The following is an 11002-nucleotide window of genomic DNA, read 5'->3' as shown; positions in this document are numbered from 1 at the left end:
CGTCATGAGATGCCAATGACCAAAATCCAAGAGGTGGAAGTGTTTGACATATGGGGAATCGACTTCATGGGGCCTTTTGTCAGCTCATACTATAACAAGTATATACCGGTTGCCATTGACTATGTCTCCAAGTGGGTCGAAGCAGTTGCTCTCCCAACCAATGATGCGAAAGGGGTGACCAATTTGCTCAAGAAAAACATCTTCACACGTTTTGGCACCCCCAAGCCATTATCAGTGATGGTGGCTCTCATTTTTGCAATAGAGCGTTTGCACGCTTGTTGGAATAGTATGGAGTTTGCCACAAGGTAGCTTCACCCTACCACCCACAAACAAGCGGGCAGGTGGAAGTGTCCAATAGGGAAATCTAAAGTGTCCTCTCAAAAATAGTGAATGCAATAAGAACTGATTGGGCAAGGAAGCTGGATGATGCATTGTGGGCATACCACACAGCCTTCAAAACTCCAATTGGTATGTCACCATACAAGTTGGTATTTGGAAAGGCATGCCACCTTCCAGTTGAGCTAGAACACAAAGCACTGTGGGCGTTGCGGCAGCTGAACATAAACATGGAGACAACGGGCGCCAACATAGTTAATGGGTTACATGAGCTTGAGGAATTCCGGTTCCAGGCACTCGAGAGTGCTAGATTATATAAAGAAAAGATGAAACTGATGCACGACAAGCACATCTTGGATCGAAACTTCAAATCCGGAGAGTTAGTGCTGCTATATAACTCAAGATTGAGGTTGTTCCCGGGTAAGTTAAAGTCCCGATGGTCAGGACCGTTCAGAGTGGTACAAATGTTCCCAAGTGGAGCTGTGGAGATCGAATCTGAAGATGGGACGAACAAATTCATAGTGAATGGGCAGAGGTTGAAACATTACCTTGGAATGACTGAAAAAATGGGATAGCGTGGTGATAACATTGGAAGAGCCCCAAATAGACAAATGTGGAGTGATAATATGAGCCTGCGTGGTGCCGCGATGTTAAATCAGGCGCTGCGTGGGAGGCAACCCATGTTTTCTTTTTTTTATTTATTTTGTTTTGATGTTGTACCAGATGTGTATGAAACTAACACTCTTATAAAAAACATTTTTCTTTGGAAGCCCATGTCCGCGACCGCGGTAAATGACGAGTATTCTGTTTTGGTTTGCTCTGTCCACCACGACCGCGGTGGGACCGCGGCGAGGTTGCGGCAAATGGCGAGTATTCTGTTTTGTCCTCCCCCTCCTTCACCGCGACCACGGTGAAACACACCCAGCTGCTGCCCAGGTAAGTTCTAGATAAATTTTTTTTATTTTTATTTTATTTTATTTTCTTTTCTCTCTCTCTTCTAAATAAACTATCCGCCCCTCCCACTTTCCCCACTCCTCACTCACATTCTAAGCCCTAACCCATGCCCTTTTTTCTTCTTCTTCTTCTTCTTCCCATCTCTCACAAACCCACTTCTGTCACACACACACACACACACACACACACACACACACACACTCCCTTCTATCTCCTCTCCACCTTCCATCACTCTCCACTTCTACAAGAACCAGGTATGTCATACTTTCTCTCTCTTTTCTTGTACCTTTTTATTTTGCAATTTTAATGTTTGAATTGTTGTAGTATCGATAGTTAGATTTTTGGTTTTCTTCTCTTTTTTTAGTGGGTAATGTGTAAAATGTTGTAGAGAAGGGCATGGTCTTGTTGTGTGAAGTTAATTGTAGTAAAGTGGAGTTATGAAGTGAAAATGGTTGATTTTGGGGGAGAGTTTATACTCCCATGGGATAGATATGTTAAATTGTTGTTCTATGCACACCAGGTGCTTGTGAAATTGTCCCAATTGAGCTGTCATGGGTAATGTGACCATGGTGGTGGTGAAGTCTGAGTAACCACCCCAGGTTCACACAACTCAAACCCTCACTAATAGTAGCCCTTGTTTTGTCAGGTACAACGAATCAGTCAAGAAAAAGATGGGCCACAGGTTCCTCCGCTAGTGGACCAGGAGGTTCATCTAGAGCTCGATCTCAGGCTAGTGCGGACCAGTTTGACCGCACTCGGTTTGTATCCAAAACGGCTCAAGATCGGTTTAATACAAAGGCGTCCAAGAAGCTGTTGCCGGAAGTACACATTGACAGGCATGCCTTGCAAACTGAATGCCCACGTATCTATAAGAAATTGAGGAGGCGTTATCTGAACATCTTTTTTAATGAACCAGAAGAGGGAAATGTGTTGCTAGTACGGGAATTTTATGTCAATTGCTCAGAACATGTTGATAGGGTTGTCACGGTCCGCAATACCCTGGTAGATGCGTCTCTTGAGGCCATCCGCCGATTGTACAGTTTGTCGGTGTTCATTGGAGAGACACATTATGACCAAGAGTTTCAACGCCCACCTGTCTGTTGGCAACCAATTATTAAAACAATCTGTGTGGCTGGAGGGGATCCGATATGGATAAAGTCCAGAATTATCCTGAACTCCCAATCTCTCACTTGGGAAGCTAAGTGTTGGCTCACAATCATCAACAGCCGTCCAGCAATACCACAGATGTTAATGGGCCAAGAGCAACGGCGATTTGTTGTTTCGTGACCCAACACGATTTTGATGTGGCCCGGCTCATTCAAGAGGAAATGTTAATCTGCTCCCCGGAAATACTCAAAGGGTTGTACTTCCCTTCCCTGGTATCCAAGCTATGTCGTGCCTCATGAGATCCTGAAAATCCCATAGTAGATGGGAAAGTTGCCATTAAAAGCCCCATTAAAGGCTAGCAAGATCACAGTTGGGAAAGAGCAGGCTGCGGTGGTTGATGATGATACCGACGATGATGATGAGGGAGCTACGCAGGCTGCCACCCCACCTGGGCAGATTGCTGATGAGGCGGGGCCATCACAGTCCCACCGGAGTACCCGGATGACAGCTTTGGAACAGGAGATGGCTGGCCTACGCACGTCAGTCAATGACTTGACTGCCAGAGTTGACACTTTGGCCACTCAAAGTGTCAGGTCAGAGAAAAAGATCATGGGCTGGCTCTGGGCGCTAGGATGAGCGTGTCACCTCGATCCTGGCCCTGTCTCGGATCAGGACTGAGCACCAGGGAAGTCCCCTTACCTTACTCTGCTTTAAATTCTTTAACATGAGGACATGCCAAATCTTTAAGTGTGGGGTGGGGGATGAGTGTTTTTGATTGTTGTTGTTGTACAATTGTATAATTTGTTTGGTGTTGTTGGTTGTTTTTAATTAACTTCGACTTGGCCCGAAGACGGACACCTCTCGATGAGTCTCTTGAAGGACTTAAGTCGAACAAAAAAAAAGAAGAAAAAAACAAAAGGATTTTCTTCTATTAGGTAGTGTATCAACTCCCCCTTGGTTTTTCTTTAAACCACGGTTCTTTTCCAAGGGTTTCCATTTGACCGGGTGTAGTTAGTTTTTTTTTTTTACTTTTGTAGTTTAGGAACTTTTGGGCGAGGAAAGATTAGAAATAGGATCCCTTGACTCCATGGTACTTTGAATAGAGATTGCTTTAGTGTGAAACTTAGGTTCATTAATTGACTCTAGCAATAAAGCCTTAAATTGTGTGTTCTTGAGTTGGCCTAAGCACTTTGAGCAGAGTGTCGGATGGTCCTAACTGAATTGAGTCATGTGCCATGTGTGAGTAAGGCGTTGTGTATTCTATGCTAACACTCAATGCCTAGAACTTGCCCTGTGTGTACGAAGCGAAATGGTAGTCTTAATTGGTCTGGAAAATGATACAGGCGTTTCCTTGTTGAACCTATCTATATATGTTTATACCCACCGGAGTGTATATATCCTAGTTAACCCCTTTGATCCTGGAACCCTGTTTTCTTGGCAACCACATTACAAGCCTTACCCAAGTTTTGAAGTACCAATCTATTTGAACCCTATCACCTCTTAGAAGCACTTGAATTGTAATGAATAGGTATAAGTTAAAGTGTGGGGTGGTTGGTTGGGCTTTCGAGTGGAACCAAGAAGACATAAAAACAATAGGGGTGCACTGTGTGATAAACAATATTAGAAGCCACTAGAATCTAAATAAAAAAAAAGAGAGAGAAAGAAGAGACTGAGCTGAATAATTTTTACAAGAATAAGTCTCAAATGGTGGCGGTCTTCAAAAGAGAAAGTGTGCTTAAAGAAGTAGGGGGTTTACGTAAGGCCCCGTGAAAATTTCCACTCAAAACCCGAAAGCTCGTAGTGCCATGTTTTGGACCCTTTGGATATCTGTACATTAAAAAGTTAAGGGATAATATTTTCCAGAAAAGTGTATTTCTGCGGTCCACTATGCGATCGCAGAATAGCTATGCGGACCGCATAGTCGTCGCAGAATCAGGAAGTGTGATGGTTAATTTGAGGTCAACTATGCGGCCAATTATGCGATCGCATAATCACTATGCGGGCCGCATAGTCATCACATAATCCCCTTAGAATTTTGTAAGGGGCAGTTCTGCGGTGCATTATGCGACCGCAGAACGGGTATGCGGACCGCATTTCTGTCGCATACCCAGACAGTGTGTTCAGGTTTTGGGACCATTTTTGCAGTCCATTTTGCGGGCCGCATATCAGGAATGTGATCACATATGCGCTCGTAGATTGTGTCGGGGCTCCTATTTTCTATCTTTTAAAACCCGACCCCATCCCATTAAAAACACCCATTAGACCACTTTTATGTGATTTTTACTGCAAATAGAGTGAGAGAGGGAGCTCTAGAGGGAGAAACTAACTCTCAATCCTTGCCAAATCTTTGAAGACTCTCAAGAAAAAATTGTTAGCCTTTCACCCCAAGAGGTAAGAAACTTGAGCCCTAATCTCCGGTTTCGAAATTCACACTAGAATGAGTACTTAGCTTGGGGGTTCATGGGAATAAGAATGGATTTCTTGCATGCATATAAGATCATAGAGTACTGGGAGGTTGTGAACTAAAAAGAAAGCAATTGGGGTATAAAATGATAGAAATCTCTCACAAAAAGGACCTAAGATCACAATGCACCCTTAGTGCTTGATAATATGCTCAAACGAGCTAGAATCTTAATCTTGTCTCTAATTCTTGGTTCGATTTGTAATTCTTATACAATAGATTGAAGTGATAAGAGTCCCAGAATTTTGTAAGAATTAAGAAAAGCTTTATTGAGGTATGTATGGCTAAAACCCCGTCTTTTAGAAATTGAGCTCCGTTGGTGTTTGTGTAAATACGTTAAGATAAAAGTTGAATTGTTGAATTAATTGTTGTTTCACATGAATTTGGGGTTGTAACCTTATATGCGTGAAAGATGTGTCTCAATATGATCAATGTGCTATTCTTGATAACTTGAAAAGGTGCAAGGAATATGAATCATGTATTGAAATGCTTAGACCTTAAATTGAGATTGAAGCTGCACATGTTGTGCCATCTATGAAGTCCTATCTATGCTTACAGTTTAAATTTCTCTTGTGTGCACCTATCATCCTAAATTGCAAAGCTAACATTGAAATTGGAAAAGATGTGAAATGTGCCCTAGTGCCAGAAATAATGTGATAGTTGTGGCCCCAAGTGCCTATGAAATGATATATGTGAAACAAAGATTGAAACGAGATGATTAATGAGAAGGGAACAATGCCTTGGTATGGCGGCCTAGCCGATCGGGCCAAGATCGAACTCCGCTCAAGATAGCGGTGGTATTGTGAATGAATTCCGGGGAAAAGGGAAAATGAGATTGTAATTGAAGTATATGCCTCGAAGGAGGCAACCTAGCCGATCGTCGAGATCGGACTCCGCTCAAGATAGCAGTGGTATTGTGAACAATGATGAATAGTGTGAAATGCCCCAAACTAAAAGCTATGGAAAAATGATGTGAAAATTGTATGATTCTTTTATTTGATAATGTGGTGATCGTTTAAAGTTTTGAGTTATACATGTGATTTCCTTATTCTTGTATGAAAGTTCTTTCTAAGTAGATGGTGTTTAGATATACATACTAGTACTTTTCCATGGTACTAACGTCCCATTTTCCGGGGGCGCTACATTTTTAAATGAATGTAGGTGGCTCAATAGCGGACAGTGCCGATCGCGCGTAGCGGAGTGTCCTCCTCTCGAAGTCTTGGTGAGCCCCTTTTTCCTTTAAGGGGTTATGTTGTACATCTTTTGTTGTAGACTTCCACTTTTGAGGCATAGCCGGGGCCTTGTTGCCGGCGTTGTCATAATTTATCTTTTGTATCCATAGAGGCTCCGTAGACATTGTGTGGGTTACGTATGGGTGTTGGATAGGTCTATGAACTATGTTGTAACTCCGAACTCTTGCTTTCTTTAAAATTGTAACTGTATGGAAAACATGGAACCTAACTACGGTTTAAGGTTATGATATAAAATGAACTATTAACGTTGAATATACAACCCCTCTTATTGTCTAATTAAACGGAAACAGGATCCCTTAATCACATTGAGTTGGGTAGAAAGTGTTTGATAAGGCTTGCTCAGTTGGGTTCACTCGATTGAGCGTCGGTTGCGCCGCCCGAGGTTGGGGCATGACAGTTTAACTCAATGATGTAAAGGTGGAATGAAGGTTTGATAAAGGTATGGGCTTAAAAGTAGAAAGTGTATTGAAGTGCTTAGGGAGGTGTAGTCACTCTATCCATATGTATCCTACATGTCCCGCAGCCAACATTACAACCAAATAAAGTCCTACTTGATTCTAGACCAATTTGGGCTCGATTAGTCGAGTATTACACAACGGGCAAGCCTATGGTGCGTTGTTTGTGGCATAAGAATTTATTTCTGAGGGTGAGAGAAATCTTATGTGTTTAAATTCCTCAGCGTGTGAATTATAATGATATGACACAAGTCTCTTTTGTGGTGAGTAGGCACATGATTCATGAAGGAAAGGTAAGTCTGGACCTCTGACTGAAAGTATGAAAGCCAGTTAGGGAAATTACGTGGCTAGAGAGGGAGTCCACTCTTCAGGTTAGGAGGTTATGCTAAGGTAGTCTATCTATGTGAATCATTCTTGGTATAAGGAGTAGGGAAATGACCCAGAGATGATTAGGCCTATAGAGTGTGGTTTTGTTGCTATAGGACTAGCAACGATTTGAGTGTGGGGTGTTGATAGTAGCCTATATTATGCGATGTAGATGCTATTTATGTTCTAAATTAACCGCAACTTATTGATGATTTAAGTGCTAAATGATAACAAAATACTCTAATTGAGGTTTTTATGCTTTGCAAGAGCTTCTCCGAGTTAGGAGGAGGATATAGAGTGTTTTGGGGTCAAAAATGAAGATACAAGGCCAATCGAGAAGAGCCCGGATGAAAACGAGGCGAAGAAAAGTTGGGCAACAGTCCACCGCGACCGCGGTCGGGCCGCGGCTCGAACGCGGTGGCAGAAAAGCGGAAGACATAATGTTTGTAAATCACCGCGGTCGCGCCGTGGTTGTCCCGCGATCGCATTCGATCTGGAGACACCCAAGAAGTTTAAGGGCTTAAGTGCAAAACGTGGGAAACTTATCCTAACCCTATGTAAACTCAACAAACCCGCCCAAGTCAAGGTTAAGCTTGTTTTTAGACTGAATTGGAGGCAAGAACAAGTGTGAGAAGATCAAGACACCATTAGAGTTTTTCATTCTTCTTGTTGTTATCATTATTTTGTGAACTGTGAATTATTTTATGTTTTTATCTTCTTTTCTAATGAGTAGCTAAACATTTAATCTAGGGTTGATGGAACCAATTGTTAGGTGAAGTTTTGACTCAATTTTGTAATAATCGAGCCTGGTTTATTATATGATTGTTCAACTATGTTTCATATGGTGATTAATTGAAGCCCTCGATTAATCGTGTCTATTTGCCCTATGTTGCTTGAGAAAGAATACACTTTTGGGTAATTGAAGAGATTCATTACTTGAATTTAAAAGTGGGGTTAGAGATAACAAAACTTTGGTGGGATAATTCAGAGCTGCATAAATTTGCAGCTAGAGTAGTTCGAGAGAATGCTCTAGTAAATTATCGTAGTTGATTGATAGATAATTGTGGTAACCCATAGCTCATAATCCTCATAGAGTATACGGTGAGATTATAGAAAAAGAGTTAAGAATTAAGCTAGCAAATGGGGAAATCAATACCCTAAATCTTTTTACCATTGAATTATCTTTAATTTAGAATATTGTTAGTAAACAAATCTCCCTGTTTATTATCTTGCATCTAGAGATTGGTTGTACTTGTATTAGCATCACCAATAGTTGTAATAGATAGGTTAGTTCCCTGAGGATTCGACTCTAGAGTTGAAAAACCGAATTATATTTGCAACGACCGCTTTGTCTTTTATAAGGCATAGTTGGGCGTGATCAAATTTTGGCGCCGTTGCCGGGGAGCTAACGATGTTATTTATTGCAACTTAGAAGTAGTGCTAGAATTATTAGATTAGATCAACTTTCTACGGTGTTAAATAACATTTCATTGAAATTCTCACGTTTGAACTCTTGTGTGATTTAGGTGTATGCCTAGAAATTCATCGAGGACTGGTGAACTGCTTGAAGGACTCTCAGACCCCGAGAAAACATTCAGGGCATTAAACCGTGCCAACAAGAAGAACAAACAACCACAACAAACACACCAACTTATAACTAAAATGGACAACAACAACAGGGAAAACATCAATGTGCCAAACGACGCAGTGGTGGGTACCTCTTGTGCCAGAAGCTGCACTTTATGAATGGGCACAGCTAACAGCTGACAACCTAGCCACCGCCATTGCTGTGCCCCAAATACAAGCGGAGACATTCCAGATCACAAACAACATGCTGCATCTTTTCCAAAATAAGGGATTGTTCTCTGGGTCACACATTGAAGACCCTTAACAACACCTGAAAATTTTTCTGTCAACTTGTGTGACCCAATGGCAGCCAAATGTGACCCCAGAAACCATCAAGCTGTTACTGTTCCCGTTCTCTGTGACTGGGGAAGCTCAGACTAGGTACCCGCCCAACAAGACTGCAAGACAGATTGATGAGATATTTCAGTTCAAGCAGCAGCCCACTGAGACCTTGCAGGAAACTTGGGAAAGATTCAAAGGGATGCTAGTGAAATGTCCCCACCATGGTATACCAGACCAGATGCTCGGCCAGAGATTCTAGATGGGATTAGCAGACAATTTAAAGGCCAATGCAGATGCTTCAGCTGGGGGTGCATTCCTGAGCAAGACATTCACAGAGTGTAAAATCCTTCTTGACAAGATGGCTCAGAATTCAGGGTGGATGACGAGAGGTACGACCCTGTCACCAATAGTGCATTCAGTTCCTCTTGACCCAAATAATTCACATGCAGAGAACATAGCCACACTCATGACTCAAATGAGTATACTAACAAAGAAGATTGATGAGATGGGTACAAAGCAAGTACATATAGTTGACACAACAAATGGAGGACTGTGTACACCTTGCATTAATCAGTCTTATGTGTGTTCATGGAGTGGAGAAGGTGACAACCAAGGGTTAAGAGAGGATATGAATTATGTCAACAACTTTGGGGGTCAAAGGCAAGGAGGACAACAATGGGCACCAGCACCCAACCAGCAATACAGACCGAAATGCCACAACTGGGAGGTATGCGGCCCCAAGGGCAAATGGTGCCATATCAGAGACAACAGAGCTATCAACAGCAGCCTCAGCAACAGTTGACATATCTGCCACCTCATCAGCAACAGGACAGCAACATGGTAGAAATCAGGGGTATGCTGCAACAACTCATTGGAACAAATGGTAAGATGCAGGAAAAGTTGGCAGTGCATGACTCAGCCATTAAGGGTATTGAAACTCAACTGGGGCAGCTTTCCATGGCCTTGAACAACCTCCCCCAGGGAACATTGCCAGCCGACACGAACGTTAACCCCAAGGAGCAAAACCCGAATCAGTTGATGGCAGTAAGTCTCCGGAATGGGAGAGATTTAGACAAGGAGCAAGAAGTTGCTCCATCCAGAAGAAAGACTGCACTAGCCACTCCAGTTTCAGTAGAGATAGATGAATCAGCAGAACTCACTGGAGTGGTGGTTGAACAGGTTCAGGTTGATAAGGGTAAGGCTAAAGAGAGTGTACACACTACAGAACAGGTGGTACCTCTTGTGCCACAAAACCCCAACAAAGAGAAGCCGGGAAGCAGTGAACAAAGGGTGATTACCTACACCATTCCCTAAGAGACTGGCAAAACAAAAGAAAGAAGATCAATACAGGAAATTCATGGAGATGCTTCATCAAATTCAATTGAATATTTCTCTGATGGATGCTTTGAGGGAAATGCCAGGCTATGCAAAGATGATGAAGGACCTGATGTCACAAAAATTTGATTTTCAGGACCTATCCACAGTAACTCTGACACAGACCTGCAGTGCAGTAGTGACAAGACCCATGGCTCAAAAGATGTCTGATCCAGGTAGCTTCACTATTCCATGTACTATGCTTTTGCAAAAGCATTGTCTGACTTAGGAGCCAGCATAAACTTGACGCATTGGCAGAGCTAGACCAACTTCGATGCTGTTGCAGCTGGCTGACCGCACGGTTAAAAGGCCGACGGGGATTCTTGATGATGTGCTGGTACAAGTGGGAAAGTTTGTATTCCCTGCAGACTTTGTTATTCTGGACTGCCAGGTAGATGAAGAGATACCCATAATTCTGGGGAGGCCATTCTTAGCCACTGGGAGAGATTGATTGATTGTGAAACTGGGAGTTAAAAATAAGGTTGAACGATGAAGAAGTTATATTCAATGTTCAACAATCCATGAGGAGACCCAGTGAATATGCAAATTGCTCATTAGTGGAAGCTGTGGATGTGATCCTGCATGAAGATGATGAGATCCTGAATGCTAAAGATCCATTGGGAGCTTGCTTGACAAATTTAGAGGAGATGGATGGTGAAGGGTTGGCAGAGTGGGTCATGGCACTCGAAGGCCAAGGATTCTGGAAGAGGGAACCTCAGTTCGAGTCCCTTGAGTTAGAAAAGAGAACTACACCACCTGCAAAACCGTCAATAGAGGAACCACCACAG

General features: G+C 42.6%; 1 protein-coding gene across 1 annotated transcript; it reads left to right on the top strand.

The window, feature by feature from the left end:
* The first annotated feature begins 566 nt into the window (after positions 1-566).
* LOC109220238 lies at positions 567-911 on the top strand. The gene has a single exon (XM_019384695.1). It carries the CDS (start codon positions 567-569, stop codon positions 909-911), a length of 345 nt encoding a protein of 114 aa, XP_019240240.1.
* Positions 912-11002: the final 10091 nt, after the last annotated feature.

The sequence above is a fragment of the Nicotiana attenuata genome, unplaced genomic scaffold (assembly GCF_001879085.1).
Source record: "Nicotiana attenuata strain UT unplaced genomic scaffold, NIATTr2, whole genome shotgun sequence".
Taxonomy (NCBI): domain Eukaryota; kingdom Viridiplantae; phylum Streptophyta; class Magnoliopsida; order Solanales; family Solanaceae; genus Nicotiana; species Nicotiana attenuata.
Note: the sequence above shows the minus strand (reverse complement) of the source record. Positions and strands in the feature narration are given on the sequence as shown.

What these genes read in the sequence shown, in the direction of transcription:
- LOC109220238 (XM_019384695.1), top strand. Translation starts at nt 567, where the DNA reads ATGGAGACAACGGGCGCCAACATAGTTAATGGGTTACATGAGCTTGAG.